The sequence below is a fragment of the Cyprinus carpio genome, chromosome B3 (genome assembly GCF_018340385.1).
Source record: "Cyprinus carpio isolate SPL01 chromosome B3, ASM1834038v1, whole genome shotgun sequence".
Taxonomy (NCBI): domain Eukaryota; kingdom Metazoa; phylum Chordata; class Actinopteri; order Cypriniformes; family Cyprinidae; genus Cyprinus; species Cyprinus carpio.
Genome location: NC_056599.1, coordinates 27531124 through 27558228, shown reverse-complemented (window position 1 = coordinate 27558228; position 27105 = coordinate 27531124). Strand labels below are relative to the sequence as shown.

The window sequence follows — 27105 nt, the reverse complement described above, 5'->3', positions numbered from 1 at the left end:
AGCAATCATTCTTATATTAAAGGTTTCATTCATCCCAAAATGAAATTCGTCACCATTTGCTCACTTTCATGCTGCTCTATATCTGTGCTTTCTTTATTTCAGCCACTAAAGAAAATTATGTGTGTGATTGATAATGAATGGCAAACCATGTGCTATCAAAAGAAGCATTAAAGCAAATATTAAAATGAAAAAAAAAAAGCACTGTGAGAGACTAGAGAATAGCTCTACAGTCATTAATTTCTGAAAAACTTTTTCTCTGCTGTAGCTCTCAATTTGAATATGCACGTTTAAATTGTGGCATGATTAATTGGGAGACACAAGAAGCAGATGTTTGCATCATTGATGTCAAACCTGTCGTGCCACTTTTTTGCACACATAAAGCTATCAGATGGATTAGAAGAAGAAGACTTGAATATAAACCATGAGTCATAAAGACTTTATGTCTTTTTTGAAGTTTCACCATTTAGAAAGAAATAAATGACACAGATTGAGAGTGACAAATGAAATAATCTTTCTTTTTAGGTGAAGTAGTTCTTGCAAGGTGATTTTTCTAACTTCAACATCACTCTCTTTCTTGCCAGCCAGTCTGAAGTCACTTTGAAACGAGGCAAAATAATTCACTTCCAGATAATTTTTCTGATTGGCTACTTATCTGATTGGCTAAAACAGTGTGGGACACTCCCCTAGCTTTTTTGTTTGTTTGTTTCTTTTGGAGTTTTCAGAGCCTAGGGCTGGCGCAGACATGTGTGATGTCCGAGAGGACACAGATTTCAGTAATATCTGTATGGTAGTAGGAATATTTTGTCTAAAAAAATACGTCCTACGGCACATTTAATTATGTTATGTGTCTATATATTCAGTGACAGCTTCAGTGCTCAGACATAATGCTAAACTACTTCAGGTACAAGCAGAGTTATTCAAGATTCCAGATCTTACCTTCAAATTGTCCTAATTTGGAATAGAGTGAATTTTTTGGCAATTTTAGCTTTCAAGTGTAGAGGACCTCATCTGAAGAGATGAAGTAGATGAAGAGGAAATTGGTCCTCCTGCTTCTGCTAGACGGACTTATGACTGGGGTTTCTGCTTTGTCCACGGTTAACCAATTTACAGTTTATGTCGCAGCCAGGAGAGTACAATCTTTCAGTGCCTTTTTTTTCTAATAAAGAATAAATTATTTATACACTTCATGGAAATGTCTCTCCAGTGGGGCTGTAAATGCACTTGTCCAGATTGAAAAAAAAAAAAAGTCTTTTAAACTAGACATGATACCATAGGCAGAGTTTCACTTTTATTTTTTGGGGGGGCACCCACTGGCAGACGAGCCACAAACACTTTTTTATATGTTCTACATTTTATATATTTATATAACATATATTCAACATTAAAAATATATATATAAAAAAAAAACAAAAAAAAAACAAACAAACAAACAAAAAAACAAAAACAGAAAAACATACCTAATGCAGAAAAGCCACCTCTTTTTCCGAATTGCATAGATGACCACTGTCTTTCTTTCACTATCTCTTCTCTTCTGATAGCTTTCCAGTCAAATCATTCTCTATGTGCAGTAAAGAAAGATCTGAGAATCTGTCCTGTGCCAGTGAAGATTGGAGCCAGATTCTCCTCATAACTGAGAAACTTTCTGATGTAGCCGAACCAGTGTGAACTGCAGTAGTTTGAAAAAGTTTGGATATTTGTCCTTCCGTTGCCTACTTCATCTTTAAGTTTCTCAAGAGTAATTGGCGATGCGATCACACATTTCACAAGATCCACTTCAGCTTTCACAAGCCGAGGGTGAATCTTAAGGCTTGCGTAATGCTTAAACTGAATACTGCATCACACGCCACACTCAAGGCCATCGCTTCAAATCGGCCAGAAATGACTCAGTCCACCACATTTTTATTAGCAGGTTTATAAAAAAACAAAAAAAACAATGAATATTTGTTAACTTGATAAAGCGGGAAAATAACAAAAAGAGAGTCCTCTCAAGTTGAGAATCATTCACGACTCGAGAGGAAATGGGGCTTAAATAATTAATTTAGCCCAAAACTTACTTATTCTAACCACTAAAACAATAAGTTAATTCTAACAGAATGAGAACATGTGAATTATTTAATTTTTATATTTTATTCTCAGACAAAATCATTATTGGCTGTTGCCCCCCCCCCCCCCCCCCATATATATATATATATATATATATATATATATATATATATATATATGTGTGTGTGTGTGTGTGTATACGTGTCTGCATGCACGTGCACTAGTCCACACAACCACACAAACGCATGTGCACACATAAACTTACCCTTGTTGCTCTAAGCTCAGCTGCTCCAATACAATATTGATGCCAGAGAGTGGAAACCCAGACACACTGGGGAGAAAAGGCTATTTTTGTCTTGCTTTCGTAAGCATCAATACATTCTCATTCAGTTTCTAAGTCTGAAAGTAGAAAAAAGGTTAGCTATTTCCACACTAAGACTGATACAAAACACATTTGGATTTGGAGCCAAGCTGGTACTTCTTGCCTCTTTTCATTTTTTTTTTTTTAATCGTCTGATAATCTGTTAAAGTCTGTGGTCATATTTATGCTCATATATGTGGTTTCCCAACATGCACTGGTGTCTGTGTTGGAGCCAGTCATGTTTCTAGAGCGCGATGTCTTTGATCTGTTAATCTGTTTAATGTTCTAGCTGCTTAATTTCTTATCATTCGGTGATCGTTCATTAAGCTGGATGAGTTTGGGTGTGATGTTGTGGGGAATCTGCCATAGTGCATGATGACTCAAATCAAGCCCACCATCATCTAGACCTCATGTGAGCAGAGCTGAGAAATTGTACACAGACATTAGCTGTCCAAATATAGCCCAAAAGTATTCTGCCATGCAAATCAGTTTACTGCGTCCTGTGCTGCAACCAAATCTCCCGTGCCACAACAAAATCAGTCATGAGCTTATGAATTGTAGGCTTACTGATAAAAAGAAAGACTGGGTGCTGTAAAAAGACAAAGATATTGAAAGTAAACATAAAACAAAATGCAAATTTTACTGACTGTTTATGTGACACTGTGTAATCTTACCGAATGATTTGGATTAATGAATCAGTGAATCAGAAAGACAAACACTTGATTCTTTCATGAATGAACCAGTGTTTTTGAATGAATCTGATGACTAAATGATTCAATGACTCAGTCATAAAGGCTACAGTATGGTTGTAGTGTATAGTACGCTTTCACATACTGTTGTTTTGCCTACTATTTAGTAAGGAAGTATATTCAATCTTAAGGGGTGCTATTACGTTTTTTCATGTTTTCAACTTTAGTTAGTCAGTAATGTTGCTGTTTGAGCATAAAAAAAGATCTGCAAAGTTACAAAGCTCCAAGTCCAATTCAAAAGGAGATATTTTATTTAACAGAAATCACTTTTCAAAAACTACAACAAACGACTTGTTTGGATTACAACTCATATTTTCTGGGATTTGTGATATCACAAAGATCGACGAATGGGATGAGACCTGGTTGAGCTGCACTAGAGAAGGCAATGATTGCTATCACAATGTCGGAGATGCGCTAGTGTTCCCAAAACAGACGAGCTTAGAGTGGTTACAATCATCTGGGTTTAAATCACGCTCAAATTGATTTAATTTTGACACAATATTTACACTGAAGCTCACATCAGGCGGCTATGGTAAGAGGCAGGACATTTCCCAACCAGGTGCCGATAGCTGTCAATAACAACACACACTGGCCCAGCTAACCAATCACAGCACATCTTGTATTCCAGAAGGCGGGCCTTCATTTGATACAGGAACTATTTCAGACTTTCATGCAAGACTAGGGAGAGAGGTATTGTAATAATATAAAATATGTGAAAAATAATGTTTTTCAAACAACCTAGTATGAGAGCCTGTTCTAGTACATCCCCAAAACAAAATCAAGACTTTGTAAAAGAGCATAATAAGACCCCTTTAATTTGTTTAATTCGAGAATGAATCAGTGTTTTTGAAATCTTTTGTTGCCACCTACTGGTGTATTGATGTAAAATACACACAGTTAGAGTCACTGAACAAAACCCTACTACTATTCCCTACTATGATTTCCATAATGAGGAAAACATGCATGTATTTGCAGAATCCCATCATAAAAATGCAATTTACAGTATAATGTGGAATGTCATTGAATTTGGCCAATTAAGGATGAATATATCAAAAGCCTGTACACTTAATCATATCGCAATATGGTCTATTGTCAACGAATATTGAAGTACAAAAATTATTGCTATTTAAATACAAAGTTTACCTGTTCTGCCTGTCTCAGAGTGAATGAATATTGCAGTTTCATTTATCCACAGACTTACTGAAAAAGAAACACTGTTGATAAAATAGTCTCTGTTTTGCTTTGATTTTAGTTTCCTGTTAGGCTCAGTTGGTTTGTGGGAAGGGTGAGGGTATAGATACCACCCCTCCCAAATACAAATGCCAAGACTAAATCCTGTAGGAAACACTAGTCACTGCCATGCTATTCCATGAATAGTTTCCAATATGAACACCAACAGAGTTCATGTGGTGTTAGTCGGGTCTAATGAAGTTCTCTTTCATCTGCCATCAGTCTGGTCCCATGATGATGGGGCTTGATGCTAGATTCATAATTTGCTATATCCATTACCAGCCAGGCATGAATTAGTTGTGAATCCACCTGACAAGCTGAGCTTCAAGCACTCATTCACAGAATCAAAATGACTCTTTCATGTAGTGCTAGATGATTGATACTTCATATCATCAGGGCCAATTATCACCTTCTCCTTTTATTTTATAAACAGCTTCAGTGATTGTTCATAGTGTTAGCGGAGGTTATTGTTCTTGAAACCTGAACAGATTATTAGCTGCCCGAAGAGCATATTTCAAAGCTCTGCTTACTGCTTGTAATCAAGCAACATGAGAATGTATTAAAAAGCACCTGAGGGTTAAACAGATATGTGGAAAAGGCAAAATACAATGGACAAAATAATGTGAACACCCATTATAATAGGAGCTAATATAATTTGTGGAGGTAACAGTGAAAATAAAAAAAAGGAGAGAGTGGCATTCGAGCGGATGACGTAGGACGCAGGTGAAGCATAAGCTCTCGTGAGAATATGCTAGTTTTGTGAGTTGTGTGTTTTGTTTTTTGTTTGAAGAAAAGAAAAAAAGTTTATTTTTTTTTTGTTTTATATTATTATATTATTTCTTTTTTCTTTTCATATTTTTGTACTTCTAATTCGTGACCAGTGTTTTGTTTTGCTCTCTCCTCGATGCTTCCACATTCGTCTCTTCTCACCGGAGCTTACGCTTAGTATTTTTTTCAATACCGTTGAAGTCAATGGCTACAGTGAACAGTTCATTTTGAACATTCTTCAAAATATCTTCTATATTCAACAGAAGAAGAAAAAATCATACAGCTTTGGACCAAATTGAAGTTGGGTAAATGATAAATAAATAAAGAAATACTACCTATTTTCACATTATTTTATCTAACCCCTGTATGTCTATTAGCATTTAAAAACAATCAGAAGAACATAAGACACAGGGCACCGACACTTTAAGGCTCTTTAGTGTTTCAAACAATACATTTTAATAAAGCAATCCCAAACCACTAATGATTATTGGCACTGACAGACTTAAAAGCACCAAAAAACTGAGGTCATCGTCACGGCACTTATTTTTGCCCTGAAAGTAATTTACAATCTTCATGGTTTTGGGTCGCAGAGCTCATTAATTAATGATAATTTAATTAAATGGAGCTACATTCTCTCTCTCCACCAATCACGTCGCAGAAGACCACAGTGCTGGAGGTGTTCAATCAGGCAGCCAATCAATCGACACGTGGCAGAGGTTAAAAACCAAATTGTTTGCTCGCACACATGCAATGTTTATTGTTGCCCACGACAAAGCTTCTGCATGCTAATTACGGGCAACTAATCAAACGCATACTCGCACACATTCAGCATTAGAGCGAGCTAATCACACATACACGACGGCATGTGCATACGAGCCATCCCCGCCAACCAGACCAGTCATTAAAGCAGATGAAGAGACAGGAGCGTGCTTTCTGTGGGCAGATGAAGATGCATCATCATCACTGTGTGAAAAAAAAAGTGACACCCACCCCCGTCCATCTTCCTGGCCATTTAAGCCAGCCCAAGATAGATGGGGAGAGTTGTTTTCTTGCACCCTTTCCAAATTAGCACCCATGAGTCACTCGCTGGTTTCAGAACATTAGACGGAATGTTTGGACTGAGCTTTTTAAGTGTAGGGGATTGCATGTCTCTAAGTAGTGATGACGCATTTCGTTAACTAGCGATGTTGACATTTTGTTGCGAGCAAAATCCCAGGGCATCCTCGTGAGGAAAAGCGTTGACCCTGAGTAGAAGCGCATATGGCTGGGAGGAACAATCACTCTGTGTTCTAATAAGGGATGTGTCCATCTGCCTCCAAGGCCTTGAATGAGAATGCTTTTGTCTTTTTATCTCTAGGGGTCGTGAATCATGAGTTTAGCATTGTGTAAGGATGGTAAGAAATTGTCTTTATCAAAGTTAAGAGACTTGTGATTAATGTTAATGAGTTTTGATTGAATTTATTATAGAGTTGTTTCTTGCAACAGCAATTAAAAATGATGAATCAGCAGTTGGTAGGGATGAAATCAGCAGTTGGTAGGGATGCTGTCTTAGCATCCCTCGTTAGTTAAGCCTTGTTTGACTCATGCACTCTGGCGAATCACTTCGTGATTCACCACGGGCACAAGCACACCTGCGCTGAGAGGTGTTTATACTCAATTTGTTCTCCTGTCAAGCTCCAAAATTACACAAAAAGCACCATCAAAGTGTCATAGAAATGACATGTGGGTTATTTTCCAAGTCCTCCGTTGGCATATGATAGCTTCATGTGAGGAACAGACCACATTTGGAAATTATTTACTATATTGACATCAACTTCAGAAAAGTAACAATATGCTATTTTAAATATTTTAAATATATTATAATAGAAAACAGTTATTTAAAATTGTTATTTTAAATATTTTAAATATATTATAATAGAAGTAAATGCAGCCTTGGTAAACATGAAAGACTTGTTTCAAGAAAAGTAACAATATGCTATTTTAAATATTTTAAATATATTATAATAGAAAACAGTTATTTAAAATTGTTTTCAATAGATAACTTGATATAGTACACTTAAACAGGTTTGAACGAATCATTCATAGGTTGATTCAGTTCTCAAGTTCAACTCATTGACTTCAGTAATAAGGACTTTAATTATGATTATCAATGAATGAAGGCTTAAATTTCAGTCTGTTAGATGCACACAAACATTATATGACTTGGAATAAAATTGATATTTTTAATAATACTTTTTATTATGTTTGTTTATTCTATTTGACACATCTGCTTATGAATGTATAGTAACATTGTTATTAGTAACTTCCAGCGATTGATTCATCTTCAAAATTGTATCAAAGTTGTGTAAAGTCAACCAAACAGATTACAGTTTTCCACACTGAGAAAGTGCTTTCTAGTTTTGTGTGCAATATGTATGGCACTGAATGGACTGTGGGCAGCCTGTGGGTTGCTGTCTGAGACAGACAGTGGTATTGTAGTACAGCATTCCACCTACATTGGCAAATGAATGTTAGATGTCTAAAATTGTTAATGTAGACACACGTCATGAAAATTATTTGTTTCCTATATATATATATATATATATATATATATATATATATATATATATATATATATATATATATATATATATCTATATATATATATTTCACCCCAGTCCTATTAGTCACTTTCTTGTGTTCTCTTTCTCCTGCTTTGGCATCTCATACCATGCCATATGGTCATGGTGTGGTCTGTGGCTTGGCACTAAGACAGTCAGGAGCAGGTGAATGGCAGTGTGTTATGGTCATGGTGTGGTCTGGATGATGCATTGACTGACACATCATCAGCTAGACCAGGGGTGGCGAACGTGGGTCCTGGAGAGCCGCAGCCCTGCAGAGTTTTGCTTCAAGGTGAGTTTTAATTAGGGTTGGAGCTGAACTCTGCAGGGCTGCGGCTCTCCAGGACCGGAGTTCGCCACCCCTGTGTTAGACCCTTTGGATAAAAAATTGGAATTAGAGAAATTAGAGAAATGGACCACAATTCACCTGTGAGCTTAAATTGGCAAATAAACCCACTTTATTCTGTTGAATGTTACTACTGGTAAATGTTAGATTGTAAGATCTTTTTTAAGATATGAAAAAAAAAAGAAAAGAAACCCTGGTTAATTGCGTCTGTGAGGCAAATTAAGATTGATTGATTGTCAGTCTGTGGCTGCATGTATCTGTACACAATACAACATATCACGTGTTCCTGTGGCTCAGTGGTAGAGCATTGTGTTAGCAGTGCAAAAGGGTGTGGGTTCGATTCCCAGGGGAACACAAGTTAGGTTAAAAAAATGTATAGCCTGAATGCACTGTAAGTTGCTTTGGATAAAAGTGTCTGCTTTTTGCATAAATGTAAATATTACAACATCATGTATCAAACTGTGTCATGTATGAAATTTGTGAATAGTGATGTCTGCCTAATATATCTGGCAGCTGTTAAACTCTGCTATATATATATAAATCTATGTAAACTACTAGTTGTAGTAGCTTTTAACTATTGTGAAAATTTGAAGCTTTCCAGGTAATGATCACTGAATTTCTGTAAACTTATTTTAGTTGTTTATAGATAGGGCTGAAACGATTAGTCAACATCATCGACAACGTCGAGAATTAAAATTATTGACAAATAATTTTGTTGTCAAGTAGTCATTTTATCTCATATGACCTAATGAAGAGCCTGCAATAATGCGGTTTGACCAGTGTGGTGCTGTAGTGCAAGACTGTAATTCACCTCTCCCGATGCAGTTTAAGAGAAGAAGACACAGTGCTTCAGACAGAGCAAAAGCAGCCAAACCTGAGGCTGCTGAGTGGTGTTTGGATGAATATGTAAATATATACTGAGCTCTTTCATCTTAATAACAAAATAAACACATCAAAAACTGACAGCGGGGAGAAAGCAGCAGTTTAAAATGCATCTGATTACAGCGATGTGGATGTTTGTGCGACGTTCATATATATAGTACTTTATGCAATCAAGCAGCTACAGTATTAAACATGAAAAACCATAGGCTGCATTTACACTGCAGGTCTTGATGCCCAAATCCGATTTTCTGACTATATCCGATTTTTTTGAGGACCCGCTTACATCATCTTTTAAATGTGACCCGTATCCGATTTTTGCATTTACACTATACACTGCTGAAACTACCAAACGTAGACGTTCTGACCCGGAAAAGGAAGTAAAACAGCATGAAATACAATGGATGCAGATGTAAATAAAATTATACAGTGTTTTGCATTCCACAATATTTTGAAAAGTCAACAAAAAAATCAGCAAAACATTGGTCTCATACTGCGGGGAGAGAAGAGGGATTACTTGACATGAAACCTCCGCATTGCTCCACTGTGTGTATCCTTCGTCCTCCATCGTCACTTTTTTAATGACGTACAACTCGCATTTACTGGGGAATATCCGATTTTTCTGCTTACATGGCACACGCAAATGCATGTATCCGATTCATATCCGATTTATTACCACATATGAATGAGGCCTGAATCCGATCTGAGAAAATCGGAATTCATGCGTTTTTTTCCTGCTTACACGTTCACCGGTAATATCCGATCTGTACCACATGAGAGGAAAAAATTGGAATTGGGTCACTTGAACCATGCAGTGTAAATGGGGCCATAGTCAGTTTCGCTATCAGTTAGAATTACAACTTGATTTTCTGTTATAAAGCAGCTCTCGAGTGTGGAGCTAGCTAATGATAAAATCTTTTCATCAGTGGGGAAAGAAAACATTTAATTAAAGTTATAGTTTGGTTTGCAGAAAAAAAGCTTGATCTAGCTCAGGAACGTTTTTTTTTTTTTTGTGATCAGCTTTTTATTTTTTTATATTCCTCAGGACTGTTTTGATTATCATAACCATATAAGGTATTTTAAGAGCGATTATGTTGTGTATAAAATAGTTTATCCAAAAATAAAACGTCTTATCACTTAACCTTTATTTTGTTTGTTATCCATATGACTTACAAAAAGAGATTTTAGGCAGAATGATGTCATTCAGCTACTTTCTCATACAGCTAATTAAATGGTGAATAAGAGAGTTTCTCTGCCATCTCGTTTTGTGTGCCAAATATATTTATTTGTATAAATTAACTGTCTAACTGTAATTACATAATATTCCCTTCAAAAGCTAAAATGATTAACTTTATTTGTTAGAATATGTATAACTCAATATTTTAACTAATTGCAAAGGCCGAATAATCAATAAATGTCTACTGATTAATCAGCGAAATAATCAATGGTTATACGATTAATCATTCTAATAATTGTTAGATTAATCGTCTGTTGCAGCCCTATTTATAGATAGTTCCTATATTGATTTAATCTTTGGAAAATTACTAATACATGTATGTATGTATTTATTTTCATGGGAGTGGAAATGTGTTTGAGTGTGTAAACACATATTCATTCATTCATTTGTTTATTTATTCATTTAATTTTTTTAAAATCATCATAGCATAAAATTGACAGCCATTCATTTATTTCAGTGTTATCTGTTTTATACACAAAACAGTATGTAATTTAACATTGTTTGAAAGTGCAAAAAGTAACTTTCATTTCATTAATTTTTAATTTAATGCAGGTTAGGGTTATTTATAATCTCTGTTTAATTTTCCTTTTTGCAAACTTTTAGTTGACCCTAAGTTTTCACTAAAATTCATAACATTTTGTGTTACCGATCATAACCTTGCTTCATATCAGTCTAGAAAGCATGCACCTAAGTGTTTAATTATTGTGAATTTGAATTCTTTTCAAAGAAGAAAAAGAAGATTTGAAGGCTCGAGAGTATATCAGTGATCAGTGACATAAGCTACACGCAGTTCTATTAACCCACAGAACATTTAATAAGCTGACTTTATAGTACCTCTGGCCCTCAGATTTAAATCCCCAAAGACTGAAGTTGTCAGATGGAGCTGTGGGATCACACTGGCTTTGCGCTTTCAACCAGCAGGCTGGCATCAATCCCTAGGATTTCTAGCCTTTGTATCCCAAGATCATCCTTCCTTTGCTGGCCGGTGATCTCCAGCGCCTGTGGCTCAGCAGCCCGTCGTGCAGTCTTTATTGGAAGGATCCAGGCTTATGCTCACACTGCACACTGCTTTAGACAGCACAGTGGCTGGCTCCAGCCAATCAAGCCATTTGTCTCAGCGCAGGCTGTGCCAGTGGACAGAGGAGAAGTGTGTGGAACACACCGCTACGTGTGCTGTTCTTGTGTGTTAAAGGCTATTGTTAGAGCAGGATTACACATTACCAACACTGCTGCCAGAGAACCGCTGCCAGTCTCCTCAGCTGACCTCAGAGAACTGACCACAAAATATAATATCTAATTTCAAACAACTGCGAAACAGGGTCAACACACCGCTTACGGTTGTTCTCGTTGCTGTTATGAGAACAGACTCTCCAGGGCCAGAAATTCAAATGAACTGAGTCAGATTGGTGAGATAGTTTTGCATAATATGTGCTAAACGTCAGCACTGGAATATTTATTTATTTACAGATGAAATGCTTTATTAATAGTCATTTTAATATTGCATTGAGCTGGAAATAGATGCCTTATTAGTGTTTGTGGATATTTATTGGAATAAAATTTACTGGAAAGACACTAAATCATGATATTGATGGATGTAAAAAAAATGTAAATATTTTAATGTAAATATTTTTATATATAGACAACTTTAGACACATGCATTTCTTCTGACAACTAGAGAAATTACATAAACTAAAACTAAGACAATAATGGTGAACTTTTGCTGAAAATTACATATTTCAAATTTAAAGTTATTTATTAATGAAATAGAGATAAGACTAGACAGCAAAGTCAAACAAAAAAAAAGTATTAAAAATAAAATAAAATCAACCCATTAATTCATAAATAAAATATTCTGGGAACTTCAAACTAATTGTTCATGTTTGCAAGTCTCTAAAGTTGTTTATTTGTAAAAACCTCAGCATTTTAGATTGATATATTGACATGTATTGCATGCTTCAGGCTACTAGAATTCCTGTATGAATACTAATAAATTCACATTGCTAGGCTTTTTTTTTTTTTTTTTTTTTTTTTTTTACTTTGGAATGATTGATATGTTAAAAACCTGACCAGAACACAATTTTGCAAAAGATTTTATGGCTCCATCTGTTGCTCCTAACCCAAACCACAGCGTTAAACTCAACTGTAACCTCTTTTAAAGCCAAATTTAATAATTTATATGCTTAGTAAATAGATATGGATATCTAGTATGGATATCTAGTATCTTCCATTTCAGATTGCTAGTTTCATACCCAATTACACTTCAGAGGTGGCACAGAAGTGCTTGTGAGGTGCAATATACAGTAGGAGTCTTTACACAGACTGTTTAAATCTGATCAGAGGTGGCATAAAGCCTTTAAACAGCAATGATAACCAATGACACTTATTTACTAGGGGTTGCGGTGGGAAGGCATAATTTAGTCTTTTATGCGACATTGCGTCTTTACACGGAATTTTAAACAGGCACAGAGCAGCCTTAACGAATGTGGGAACCTCGAAAAAATGCAAAGCATTGCATGCATGTAATAGTGTGTTATTCTGGTCTTCATAAAATCATAGTGTTCTCATTAGCAGTAACTATTCTAGTGCCAGGGATTGTCATTAAGATTTTATACAATGGTTAGTTTCAGTCCACTGATTTGATTGGACAAGAAGTGTTCCAAGAGTTCTGATGCAACTGCACTGGAACGTTTGACTGTTTATATCACCTTTCCAATCCTGTTGTTTGCAACAGCTGTGAAGAAAATATAAACTACCAAACATTTGGGGTCAGTAAGATTTATTTTTTATGTAGCCATGTAATGATTTTTTTTTTTTTTTTTTTTTTTTAAAGGGATAGTACACCCAAAAAAAAAAAGAAACTTCTGCCATGATTTACTCACCATAAAATTGTTCCAAACCTGTATGTGTTTCTGTCTTCTGCTCAAGTCAAGTCACTTTTATTGTCACATCACCACAGCACATGTGCCTTGGTGAGTGAAATTCTTGGGAGCATGCTCCAGAAATTGCAGAAACAATTTACATATAACCACACAGACTTCAACAGATGACAATGTGCAATATGCACATGCATATAGTCAGTACAAACAGTGTACTATTAGACATACTTACAGTTAGCACTACACATTATACGCAGTATGTACATACTTAAAGTTAACACTACACATTATACACTATACACAGTATGTACACATTCTACATTATGTAGACATATATACACATAAAAATATGCTAAGGTGCAACAGATTATACATGAGCTGGGTGCACAAAATGTCATGGATGTGCATTGGATGGTATCCAGTGGTAGCAGGTAGATTATCGTATTAAATGCAGTGTGTATGTATAGTCCAGTGTTGAACTGTTGAAGTTAAAGTACGCTGTGTTGCATACCATACTGTGGGAGTATGCTGTAGGGTGCTGTAGGGTGTATTAGTTTTAGTGTGTATGTATAGTCCAGTGTTGAACTGTTGAAGTTAAAGAGTCGGCTAGTGGGGATCGGATGCTGCGGAGCATCTTTTCTGGACTTTCTGAAGAGAGCAATCTGTGGGATGGGTGGCTGGAGTCACTGATGATCCTCCGGGCTTTCCTTAGACACTGCCTGGTGTAGATGTCCTGGAGGGAGGGAAGCTCAACTCCCACAGTGTGATGGGTAGTTCACATGACTCTCTGCAGAGCTTTGCAGTTGCCAGCAGTGCTGTTTCCAAACCAGGCAATGATGCAAGCCCATCAGGATGCTCTACACAGTGCAGGTGTAGAATGTTCTGAGGATGCTGGGCCTCATTCCAAACTTCTTCAGCCATCTCAGGGAGACGAGGCGTTGATGTGCCTTCTTCAGCACTGCATCAGTGTGTGTAGACCAGGTGAGATCCTCACTGATGTTAATGGCGAGGAACTTAAAGCTGTTTACCTGCTCAACAGGTGACTTGTCGATGGTGATGGCCTCCTGGTGTAGATTTCCTTTTGTGTTCTCTGCTCTGTCACCTGAAATCCAGCTCCTTGTTCTTGTCGATGTTGAGTGAGAGATGGTTCTCCTGACACCATTTAGTCAGGTCCTGGTTCTCATCGTTGTTGGTGATTAGGCCTATCACCGTTGTGTCGTCAGCGAATTTGACGATGACGTTGCAGCTGTGTGTGGCTGCACAGTCATGTGTGTACAGGGAGTATAGGAGTGGGCTGAGGACACAGCCCTGAAGAGCACCGGTGTTGAGGATCAGCGGGGATGAAGAATTGTTGCCCATTCTGTCCACCTGACTTCTGCTTGTCAGGAAGTCCAGGAACCAGCTGCACAGAGATCTGTTTAGTCCCAGAGTCTATAGCTTCGCAAAAAGTGTGGCAGGCACTATGGTGTAAAATGCTGAGCTGTAGCCCACAAACAGCATTCGTGGATAACCAAACACTTTTTTTTGGTCCCCATTGACTTCCATAGTCTTCAGTGTCACATGATCCTTCAGAAATCAGTCTAATATGCTGAATTGGTGTACTGCCATAGTCTTCAGTGTCACATGATCCTTCAGAAATCAGTCTAATATGCTGATCCTTCAGAAATCAGTCTAATATGCTGAATTGGTGATCCTTCAGATCTTTGAAATAGAAATCTTCTGTAACATTTTCACTTTGAAATATTTTTTTCATTACATCATGAATAAAGCCTCTGCTGCGTTTTCCTTTTTATTGTAACTTGCATCCTTTTTTTAAACAAAATATCTAGTACCCTAACCTAGATTTTGCAAAAATGGATTGAGTCAAATAGCTGCACCATCTTGAACTCTGTATGATAGCGATAAGACACTTGTGACTAAGTCTGATCATTGTTTCCTAGAATGGCTGTGCCATAATGCACACAACAGCAAACTGGACCTTTCCTCTCCAACTGCGCCTTCAGACTGATGGATTTAATCCGAAAAAGTTCAGCATCAAGAGCCACTGGGTGGTGGAAATAGAGAGAGGAGAAAAAGTGCAGGCAGAGATGGCAAAACAGAATCAGAAGGAATGAAGCGGATATCGTTCAGAATAGTTTGGACATAGCTAGTTAAAATGTGGCTTTTTTATCCTCTTGGACTGTAAGGAGGATTAGATGTTTGATTCTCTGCCCAAAATAGACCTGCCTCGGAGAAACATGCAAGCAACGCTGGATAGAATTTGATCTGCTCTAAGCCGCTCAACAATGGCTTCTAAAGAGCCAGACTTATAAAGTTCTGCTAGAATACGGATCAGTGCTAGGGGTGGGAGTTGAAATTGCATTTCCTTTACATCCTATTTGCAAGTCACAATGGGAAAGATGGAAAGCAATGGTTAAGAGCCATTAGATAAATCCACTAAGATGCCATCATTCATATATCACTGCATTGTAAATAGTTTATATACTGTGCCAAAGCATATGGGGAATTCTGTCACATCTCATTCCTGTTCTAACCGAGCGTCTAATAGCTTAGACCAGTCATTCTCAAGGTATGCCCCAGAGAGTTCTATATTTAGGATGTTCCAGAGGTTTCAGATTTCCTATGTTAAACCTAAAAAAAAAAGAAGTTCTGACTTAAATGTGCTGTCATTTGTTTGAAATATTCAAGAAAAGAAAGTAAATGGGTCATGTAAGATTTGCCAATTTGTCATATGACCTGTGGATGATATTTCATGCTTGATAATGAAATTCTGTCACACAAAGACTGCAACTGTTGTTGACCTTTGTTATCTAGATTTTATATAAGAATAATTAGCCGTTAGGTCTTTTTTGGGGAAAGTTTATTGTCCAAAAACTTGTGATAAGAAGCTTAAGCTTCTGAGCTACTTGGTGAGGTATTTTTTAAATTTATTTTATTTTATTTTATTACATTTATATTATTTTTCACTTGTACTTATTTTATAATTTTATTTTATTATAACACTTATTACACTACATAACAGTTATTGTACTATAACATTTATTTTAACTCTTTTTTTCAAACTTATTTTATTTGTATTCATTTTATCATTTTTATTTCATTTTATCACCGTTATTTTTAACATTTATTTGTTTTTTATGTTTTTTTTTAGAACAATAAGCAATCATAAAGTACAGTTTAATCTTCATCATAATGGCCACTTGAACAACATAAACGACAGTGCTAAATTATGTCCATTATAATGAGTAAAAATAAACACATTTCTGGTCAAGAAAGGGGAACTTAAGCCTTGCTGGCTTTGGTAGTAAAGAAAAGCATGAGATTTGAGGCAGACATAAAACATGCAATTTTTTTTTTTTTTTTTTTATTCAGGTGGTCTTGTGATCACAGATCATAAATCAAGAGACCTTTTTGACACATTACCTTTCAGGAGAATGAGACCTGTGACTCCTCAACTAATGGCTGTTTAGTATCATCTAATTTCCTCATGGTGTTATATCTTCCCTCACTTATCAGCTTATTTCAGATAGCTGCAGAGCTTTTTATCCCATGAGGCCTGTTTTCCCAGTGTCCCATTGCATTCATCCTTGATTTGTTAAAAGACCTGGGGTTCTGCTAAAGCTCTGTTGCTCCTCTCAGGCAGTTAGTCTCTCCTCGTCCACTGTTCTTCAGGGACCAGCCCTGTAAATGCGTGATAGGGGACCTCTCTGTTCTGCTTTGCAGCAGGGTGTTCCTTTCGAGGCCAGTCTGAAGAGTTCCTTGAGAGAGACAGAAGGAGGCAGAATGAGGTAAAGGCTAAGGTTAGACAGAGTGGTCTTTGTCTGAAATGTGAGGTGTCACATCTACAACATGTAGGTAAGGTATACTGAGACAACAGTAGTTCATTTCTGGGTCTGATGCCTTTTCATTAGCTCCCAGTCTCTTAAGAGGAGTATCAGAGAGGTGCTTAAAAGCTTCCCTGTGGAGTCTGGGGTGTTTCGATAATAAACAGTAATGTGTGTTTTGTACTGTTCTTACTTTTGAAGGAGATCAAGGATGGTTAAGTACTTTGCTTTGAGAGCAAGACCAAAAAACACTGTTGTTGAAAAGATGAGTTGAGAGCAAGACCCAAACACACTGTTGTTGAAAAGATGAGCTTAGACCTGCATGAATTTATATGCTGGTTGAGGCTTGTTTATGCTGGCTAGAGCTGGTTATATATATACAAACACACACACCATTGCTTTATGTAATAATTCATCGCAGTGTTAGTTTTATTTTTGTCTTTCACACACAAAATGTATTTATTTATTATTTTGAGTGTTAGTTTTATTGTATACCTTTCATACACTGTTTAGTTATTTGTATTAATCAATCAATTTATTCATTCATTCATTTTCCACTTCATTTATCCATCAAATTAAAAAGAACAGCAATAAACAACAGCATTTAATTAGTTTTTTACTTTTTATAATTTTTTGTATTTTTTTTTTTTTGTATTTTTTTGTTTTTTATATATATATATATTTATATATATATATAAGTCGAAAAACTTATTTTAATTTGATGGTGGAGCAAAAAACCAGTCTTAAGTCACTGGTTCCATAATGTAATGATAAAATTAAGCTTTTCATATAGTTTTAGATTCATTGCACACCAACTGAAATATTTTCAGGTCTTTTATTGTTTTAATACTGATGATTTTGGCATCGCACTCATGCTCATCCAAAATCCAAATCTCAAAAAATTAGCATATCATGAAAAGGTTCTCTAAACGAGCTATTAACCTAATCATCTGAATCAACTAATTAACTCTAAACACCTGCAAAAGATTCCTGAGGCTTTTTAAAAACTCCCAGCCTGGTTCATTACTCAAAACCGCAATCATGGGTAAGACTGCCGACCTGACTGCTGTCCAGAAGGCCACCATTGACACCCTCAAGCGAGAGGGTAAGACACAGAAAGAAATTTCTGAACGAATAGGCTGTTCCCAGAGTGGTGTATCAAGGCACCTCAGTGGGAAGTCTGTGGGAAAGGAAAAAGTGTGCAAAAAAACGCTGCACAACGAGAAGAGGTGACCGGACCCTGAGGAAGATTGTGGAGAAGGACCGATTCCAGACATTGGGGGACCTGCGGAAGCAGTGGACTGAGTCTGGAGTAGAAACATCCAGAGCCACCGTGCACAGGCTTGTGCTTTTTGAACCAGAAACAGCGGCAGAAGCGCCTGACCTGGGCTACAGAGAAGCAGCACTGGACTGTTGCTCAGTGGTGCAAAGTACTTTTTTCAGATGAAAGCAAATTTTGCATGTCATTCGGAAATCAAGGTGCCAGAGTCTGGAGGAAGACTGGGGAGAAGGAAATGCCAAAATGCCTGAAGTCCAGTGTCAAGTACCCACAGTCAGTGATGGTCTGGGGTGCCATGTCAGCTGCTGGTGTTGGTCCACTGTGTTTTTATCAAGGGCAGGGTCAATGCAGCTAGCTATCAGGAGATTTTGGAGCACTTCATGCTTCCATCTGCTGAAAAGCTTTATGGAGATGAAGATTTCGTTTTTCAGCACGACCTGGCACCTGCTCACAGTGCCAAAACCACTGGTAAATGGTTTACTGAGCATGGTATTACTGTGCTCAATTGGCCTGCCAACTCTCCTGACCTGAACCCTATAGAGAATCTGTGGGATATTGTGAAGAGAAAGTTGAGAGACGCAAGACCCAACACTCTGGATGAGCTTAAGGCCGCTATCGAAGCATCCTGGGCCTCCATAACACCTCAGCAGTGCCACAGGCTGATTGCCTCCATGCCACGCCGCATTGAAGCAGTCATTTCTGCAAAAGGATTCCCGACCAAGTATTGAGTGCATAACTTAACATAATTGTTTGAAGGTTGACTTTTTTTTGTATTAAAAACACTTTTCTTTTATTGGTCGGATGAAATATGCTAATTTTTTGAGATAGGAATTTTGGGTTTTCATGAGCTGTATGCCAAAATCATCAGTATTAAAACAATAAAAGACCTGGAATATTTCAGTTGGTGTGCAATGAATCTAAAATATATGAAAGTTTAATTTTTATCATTACATTATGGAAAATAATGAACTTTTTCACAATATGCTAATTTTTTGAGAAGGACCTGTATATATATATTATCTAGGCAGATATCTTTGCAGTACATCAGTGAGTCATTTGTTTGAAGTTCATTTAAATGAATCACTTTAATGAACAGAATCACTTAAACTAATCAGATTTCAAAATGCTTCATAAGGGAGAAACTGATACTGGATAAGTTACACTATTACATAGAGCTTAACTGCTGTCAGGCTACTGAAAATTGTAGTTAAGTTAGTAGCATCACTACTATTAGTTTGTTACTCCCCGCTGGTAATGTCAGCACGAACCTCTCTAGTCTAGTTGTTTGTCAAACTATCATGTGCGTACAGTACGGCTTGAAGCCCTACTGGGTAATCCTGTCCAGCACATGGGTTATACAATGGCCCTCCAGTGTTGGTGACTGAGGGTGATGAAGTGAAACTGTTCCAAGTGACAGGAAAGTCTGAAGGCACAACTGTCCCTCGACACGAAACCAGCCTTCAGCGCCATTGCGGAACAAGCCAGCCTGGATGAAGTCTGTGAAAGAGACAGCGGATGGATTGGGAAAGCCGGGGAAAAAAATAGTATTAGCATTTGTGATGTTTCTGGAAGGACCTGAGGAAAAGGCAGTTCAAGGCTTCAAGAAGATTACTGGTGAGTGAGCCAACAGCTGACCAGAGAGAGGAGCGTTAGTCTGCCAGCTCATAAAACACACCAGGGGCTGTATTTCTTCCGTTTTTCCCTCCTCAATCCCGCTGTTTGTCTCCCGCTAGCTCAAGTATGTGCCACAGATGGTCTTTAGAGCTGTCAACACTGAACTCTGTAAACCTGTCCTCATGTGACAACGGAGGTCAGGGACCAGAAGACAGCGGGCTGCTCACCTCATGCCACTGGGAGCTTTCAGTCATTTTTGTACAGCTAGTAAAAATTTTAGCGCTTAGCTGAAAGACTTCACTCGACGTGACAATGCTGCTTTCCGTTGACATAATAAGTCTGTGGTGGTATAAATTTTTATGGTTTCATTATGGGGTGTGGAAGGATCATCCAGCTAGCCCTGCAAGCTTATAGAGGTCATGTGACCATCTGGGGCCTTTGCAAACTTTATGACTGAAGGCCTCAAGCTCTTTGAGAATGGAAGTGCAATGTATTGGGTTCAGTCATATACTGCTGTCCATTTCTGTTTTAGGATGGTGATATCATTTCATTTGTCCCTATTCTTTGTGTGGGTTTAGTATGCTGTAAGGGTATTTGTATCCAGGGCTATGAATTAGAGACGGTCACATAACAGCAAATCAAGCACATGCAGAAACTCACTGTTTCTCTTTCAGTTCAAAGAGCTATTAGTCTTAAAGCTGTGTTTTAGTAAAACATATCTAATGGATTCTGCTTGAAAATAATAAATTGCATTTAGTTCGGTTAGAGGGAGTCATTTAGTCTGTGTGATGTTAGGACACAAGGGTCACATCTGTGATTTTTCCCTCTCATTTCCTGAACATGAATGTTGAAACAAAAGCCCTGGTCTTCTGGGTATTAAATCTTTAAATCTTGGAGCTTAAATCTTTTTAAAATCAAAGTTGGAAAGAATTTAGTATAAAATAACTGTGCAATGAAGTGCTACATTGTTGCTGAGAACTATCCTTTTAAATAAGAAATTAGAAACTGAATTACAGATATTTAGCACATTAATACAGTAAACATCTGCTACAGTTGAGTCTGACTATGTAAAAATAAAACCGACTGCTCTGAGACTGAATAGTCAAAACTAAATCAGTAGGACTGAAAATTTCACATTACAATTTTTAATTGCGATTTTAATGTTTTGAATTTAGTTTGAATTGTTTGATTTTTATTTAAGTTTTTGTAATACTGTTGTTGCAGGGGGGTAGGGCAGTTTTTTTTAATTATTTTTAGTTTGAATTATTTGTAGATTTTTAAATTTTTTAGTTTGACTGAAACTTTTTCGACATATCGTGTTGTAAAATGTTGTGAACTAATTCGAGTTGAATAAGGTTGGGTAAACTAATATGTGGTGACAAAGCAAAGGCTCATGGTATTTTTCAGTGTCTGTTACATTATGAACTAATACACATACACTACACTATACATATGTGGTGCTCATGGTATTTTCAGTGTATGTTGTTATAATAGATGTATTCTTAAATTTAACTTCATGAGCTGTTTCATTTGTTAACACCTATGGTCAAATACACGCTGCAACACAAAGGTCTTCACAACAAACAACCAAACTAAAAGTCCAATTTAACTTGAAGAAATTATGACAGAAATATATTATTATTAAAAAATGTACCTCTCTATGTAATAAGACTAATTCATTCATTCATTCACGTGTTCGTTCGTTCATTTATTGTTTCATTTTATTTTAAGTAATTGATTATATTTAATGTTAAAAAAAAGAAATGCAAACTTTAATTTGATTTAATTTAATTTAATATTTCTTACATTTATTATCAAGTCTACAAAAAAATTATTTTTTGTAGACTTGTTAAAAACTGTGGAGGAGACGAGAAGATGAAGGAGCACGGAGACAAAGGAGATGAACGATCAACAGTCTTTATTTAACCAAATAGGGAAGTACATGGAACAGGCAGGAACAAGCAGCAACACACACAGGGGGGTTAGACATACAATACCGGAGGAAGAAACTCGGAAACGCAGGGTTTAAGTAATAAGGGAGGAAAATAGGGAGTTGGGGAAACACAGCTGACATAAATCAAAATTGTTAATGGAGAAGAATTGTTTAGTTGGATGGTAAAGTTTCACGTCTTCGAAAGCAACTTTAATTTCAGTCTGTTTCTCACACATAGCTAGTGTATGACTTCAGAAGCACAACCGTGTGACAGGCGTACCTGCATTAGCATGAGACAGATGTTGACCTGATTTACTTTTCCGTTGTATGCTGTCTCTTTCTGGATATCCAGATGGATGCTTAAGCCACTCTTTTGTTTTCCCTCCACAAATTTCCTTTCTTTGCACTACCATTGCAGGTGTTGACCATCTGGATTACGCTAATCTCCAGGGCAACAGCTGACCTGACCTGCGACGCTCTGCTCCTGCTCTCCACAAATCTTACAGGTAAGTCTCCATAACTGATCTTAAACCGATTTTGCTTTGTGGTATATAAGAGTTTAGATTTGGTTTGGAAAGAGTGGTCATAGATCAGTTACACTAGTCAACTTAATTGCCTCTGGTGTTAATGGTCTCCCGTTTGAGGTATTGATAAAGTGTCAGGGTGGACGATGGGATTTGTGGTTAAGCTGCATATCACCAGTACATCTGAAAACGGACTCTGTTGACCTTGAGAACATTTACTGAACACATTTGCAGGAGACTTTGGTCTTTACACATGTCATGCGTGAACCTGCGGAACATAAAAAAATATATATATTTGAAAATGGCTTTGTCTGTTAATTGAGAGTCAGTGTGGTATGATGTCATTTTGGACCCCATAGGCTTTCACGGTATGCACATTCTTTAGAACAGAATCCACAAAAGAAGCTCATACAGTTTCACAACATAAGGGTGAGTAAATAATGAGCTCTTTAATATAAAATAATACTATTAATATTAGCAGTGAGGCCCTTGAAGCGGAGTAGCCCTGGTTTAATGCTTTTATATTCTGAACTCTGAGCTCATTTTTCCATATTGCAAAAGGGGACAGGGTGCAGCAGGATTTATTGACCATGTCCCATGGGATACGTGACATTTACTTCTCAGTGTAGACAAAACGTCATGTGTGACAAACATAACTGTTATTGCTCAGAAAAGGCAATATAAGGAGATAAAGGTTGTGATGGCTGGATTCAGTTTGTAGTTTTTCGCTCTGCTTTGAAAAGCTCAAGACTTACTGGGGTTTATTTTGGTTTGCAGTTGAAGCAGAGGGGTAAATCAAGCACTAATGCAAAAATGCTGGAATACACTGCAGATCTGTTTGCATTCAGAGCTTTGCAAAGGCTTAGCGAGTGTGAATTGGTGTGAAACTCTAAGGGAAGAAGTAACAGATTTTCTATGCACAGTTTTTCACCTGCAAATAGTACGTTTAATGAGTAATATTTGTAAACTTTGTTTAAGGCTTGTGTTTTGTACATTAATCTGATATAATTGCTCTATGGTTGCTCTTTTATACAGTAGGGTAAGTTGTATGTTTCATTTCAGGATCAACTCTGTCTCTTCATAAAAAAAAAAAAAACAAAAAAAATAAACACTAATGCAGATAACATGCCCTGTATAATTTGGTCTTGGAAAAACTTTTGATTGCAGACCATATCAAGGGTAATTGACCGTAACCAAAACAAGGGTCATTTGATAATTCAATTTCTGTCTAAATCTCAATGTCTGAGTTTGCATGGAGCAATTGGTTAAAATGTTATTTTAAAAATCTTAAGTAGCTGGTGGTATTTGGCAAAGAGCATGCTTGCTTCAGAGAGGAGTGAGCCGAAATTTACTATGGCCACGTACACTCTTCAGAAATGTTTGATTGACAGTCACATTCAATATGGCTGTGAACTGCTTAAATTATTATTATTATTTTTCTTCATTCCTGAAAAATAACCACCAACCATGCCATAATTGTTTAAACCTTTTGTTGTTTTGTTTACTAATTTCTAAGAGATCATAATTTATAAAGTTATTCTTTTTCACATTTATTCTGAAATTGTATATTAAACAATTTAAAAAATGATAGTTGACCCAAAAATTAATATTACCCCACCCTCAAACCATCCTATGTGTATGACTTTCTTCTTCCAGATTAATACAATCAGATTTATATTTATATTTAAGTTATATTTAAGCATCTTCAAGCTTTATAATGGCCGTGAATGGGGGTCATGGTTTTGAAGCACAAAAAAAGTGCATTAGTCCATCCTAAAAAGTACTCCACGTGGCTCCGGGGGGAAGCCAACAGGTTTTTTTTTTTTATTATTATTGTTTTGTTTTCTAACTTCTAAGAGATCACAATTTATATTTTCACATTTATTCTGAATTCATATATAAACCATTTAAAGATTAAATTAGAAACATGGATGCCAACAGTTTAACATGTTTGATGTTAGTTTAATTTATTTTTCCTTGTATTTATTTTAGAAAAAAAAAAGCTAACTTTGTTACAAAATGTTTATATTGTCCATATAAAACATCCTAAGTAGTTTGAACAATAACATGCAAGTATTGTAATCGGCTGATTGTGGCGCGTGAGAAGGTGAGATCTACAGGGAATGATCAAAGGGATGCAAATACCGCACTTGTTTGTTCTCTCTTTTAACCGTCGCTGTACACCAATCATTGTATGACAACAAAGTACTGCGAGAGCGATTCAAAAAGCATAAGGAGCCGTTTGCTCTGCTCTCTATATAGCTCTCGTGAATGTCATACAGTGATTGATCTTCACAGTGCAAACAGCCAAAACCTGGATATTTTAGGCAATATAGAAATCCTGGCAAGGACCGGTCCCGTAAAAATGGCCCGTATGGTCACCCTGCTAATAGCATTCAGTTCAATCAAAGCCAAGCAAATGTTATCATGTATGAAATGAAAATAGCTCATGTAAAATTCAAAAATTTTGGAATATTTAAGACTAAGAGTTTAGTAAATTATAAAATTTTGTATATTAATAGATTGTAACGTAAAAGAAGAGTGGCAATAATATTTTGAGATCTCAACACGTGTGAAATTACTAGGGTGTTTTTACTAGAAGACCTGGAAATTTTATTTTAAAAATATTTTATCTCAAGATTTCTTCACACTCTTTACCTCAGCTATTATACATCTTGATTTTTCTATATTTTGCTGAAAAGTTAAACCTATGTTCAGATATTCATAACAGGCCATTTGAGACCAATCTGGTGTGAAATCTGGCAAGCGACGCATCCTTAAAACTTCAAAGAGTAAATCTCTCACATACGGTGAAGTTAGCGTGGCTTTCTTCTTAAATACAAACATGTGCTAATCCATCTGGTAGACAGATTAATGGATCAGGTTTACACCACTGAACTATATACAACCATTCAGTGAGTCAATAACCCACTGGTTAAACCTGCAGTTATTTGCAGTTGTCAAATATCTGAATGGTCTAACAGTCATATTTCTTCATGCAGCATTAAAAAAAATAATAATAATTGTGAGTGATTTCAGATAAGATTTTCCAAGACGAAACCAAACATTGTATTTTTAAATGCTCACCATATAACGGATAATTAATCTGTCCTGAACGCCTGTAAAACCAGAACCTTACACTGGCCAGCTCGACCAAGTGATGATATGATTGCACAAGTCTTGTGGAATTCAACCACTAATCTCCAACGCAGCTGCAGCAACAAAGCCTGCTGGTGCCAGCACAACAATTGCAAACTCAAAAGGAGTCAATGTTGTGTAATATCACTGGATAAAAAAACTCACATTGGCTATCTGAGCTGAATGATGAAAAGTTTTTAATAGATGTTCTGCGTCTTAGATTCAATTTTGCTTGTACTGCATCGCAAGGAAGGAAAACAGGCCAGGGATGTGGCTGTCTAGGGATCACAGTTCCCTGTGGGGACGATTATGAAATGCCGAGTAATACCTTCAACCCATCTGTCACGCTCAGTATCGACGCAAAGAGACAGATGATGTTGAATGTTACTTCCCTTCCTAGCTGCTCTCATGAGAAAATCTGGCATCCCGAACTACATAGAAACATCTTTTGAATATCTGCGTCTGAAATGATTGTCATACGGTCCAAAAAATGTAATTTTTGGACCAAATTTCTTTCAAAGAAAATTGATTTTCAAATAATGCCGTCTTTCGGGACAGATGAGGGTGTATATGTTGCGTGTGTACTGTACCAGAAACTATCTCTTTGGCTTTGATTCTTTATAGCGTCTGTGTCTTTGAGATTGTTTTGGACCGTTTGTAAATGCAGAGTTTTGTACCGTCTAGTTCTTAAATTGGCAGTAAATACTGTGCTTTGAGAAAGAGTAGCTAAAAGGGCCTGTGTTTTGAGGTGCAATTGGCTAATTAAGTGTTTCTGGCTAACTGGATTTTCCTGATTTGTTTGTCTGTGGTAACCTTAGTGATACTAATTGAGAGTCTTGACGAAGAGAAGTTTAAGAGTCATTTAACAAGCTGACCTTTGATTACTGCCTGCTTTTTTACAAGGTGCTGTTTGTGTTTGTATCAGGACGGGTCAAGAGCTTTGTCATTTATTACTGGTATCCAGAGTTTTGTAAAATAGAGAAGCAGGGTTATTTCAAATGAATTTGTCAGGTGAAATTATATTAAATTATTTTTTTATTTATTTTTTATTATTTAGTAATTCATTTATGATGTAAATAAATATACAATTGTAAAAAAAAAAAAAAAAAAATTTTCTTTGTCAGAACATGAATCACTAAATAGCTATAGGCTAGTTGCCCTCATTACGATTTGTATGAGCAGGTACACACATTTGCAGGTCAACTCAGCCTGTCAATCATACTATAATATGAAACTTCATTCTATGATAAAATTATTCTGAAATCAGACGAGGCTTGACTGAATGTATGATATTAGAACAATTTTTTACACTTGACTTGACATTTCCAAGCGTTATTATTTTGTTCATTGGCTGATGTACATACATACAAACTTTCATACATACTGTACATTCATTTTATTTTATTTTATTTTCTTTTCTTTTATTTTTTTTTTTATTGTTTTATTTTTTTTTATTTTCTTTTATTTTATATTTATTTTTATGTGATTGTAAATGTTTTAAATGGATTTGAAATATTGTTTGTGAGAATTACGCTGAATGTCCGGTCTCCTGGAGGTCATATTTGATATAATTAACTATAAAAAATCAAGAGCTGAAGTGATTGGATTTTGTGTCATGTGCCATTTTATGATTGTTTGTGTAGCCATAATTGACGTAATTCTGAAATCAAAATTCACAGATCCAAACATGTGTAAAGATCAGGG

General features: G+C 36.5%; 1 protein-coding gene across 1 annotated transcript in view; it reads left to right on the top strand.

Annotated features, from left to right (window-relative positions):
• Nucleotides 1–27105, top strand: part of LOC109057154 — a 77745-nt gene that overhangs the window by 18119 nt on the left and 32521 nt on the right. The window contains exon 2 of the mRNA XM_042721396.1: nt 22158–22245. Within this exon, the coding sequence (XP_042577330.1) occupies nt 22158–22245 (88 nt within the window). The remainder of the gene's footprint in view (nt 1–22157; nt 22246–27105) is intronic.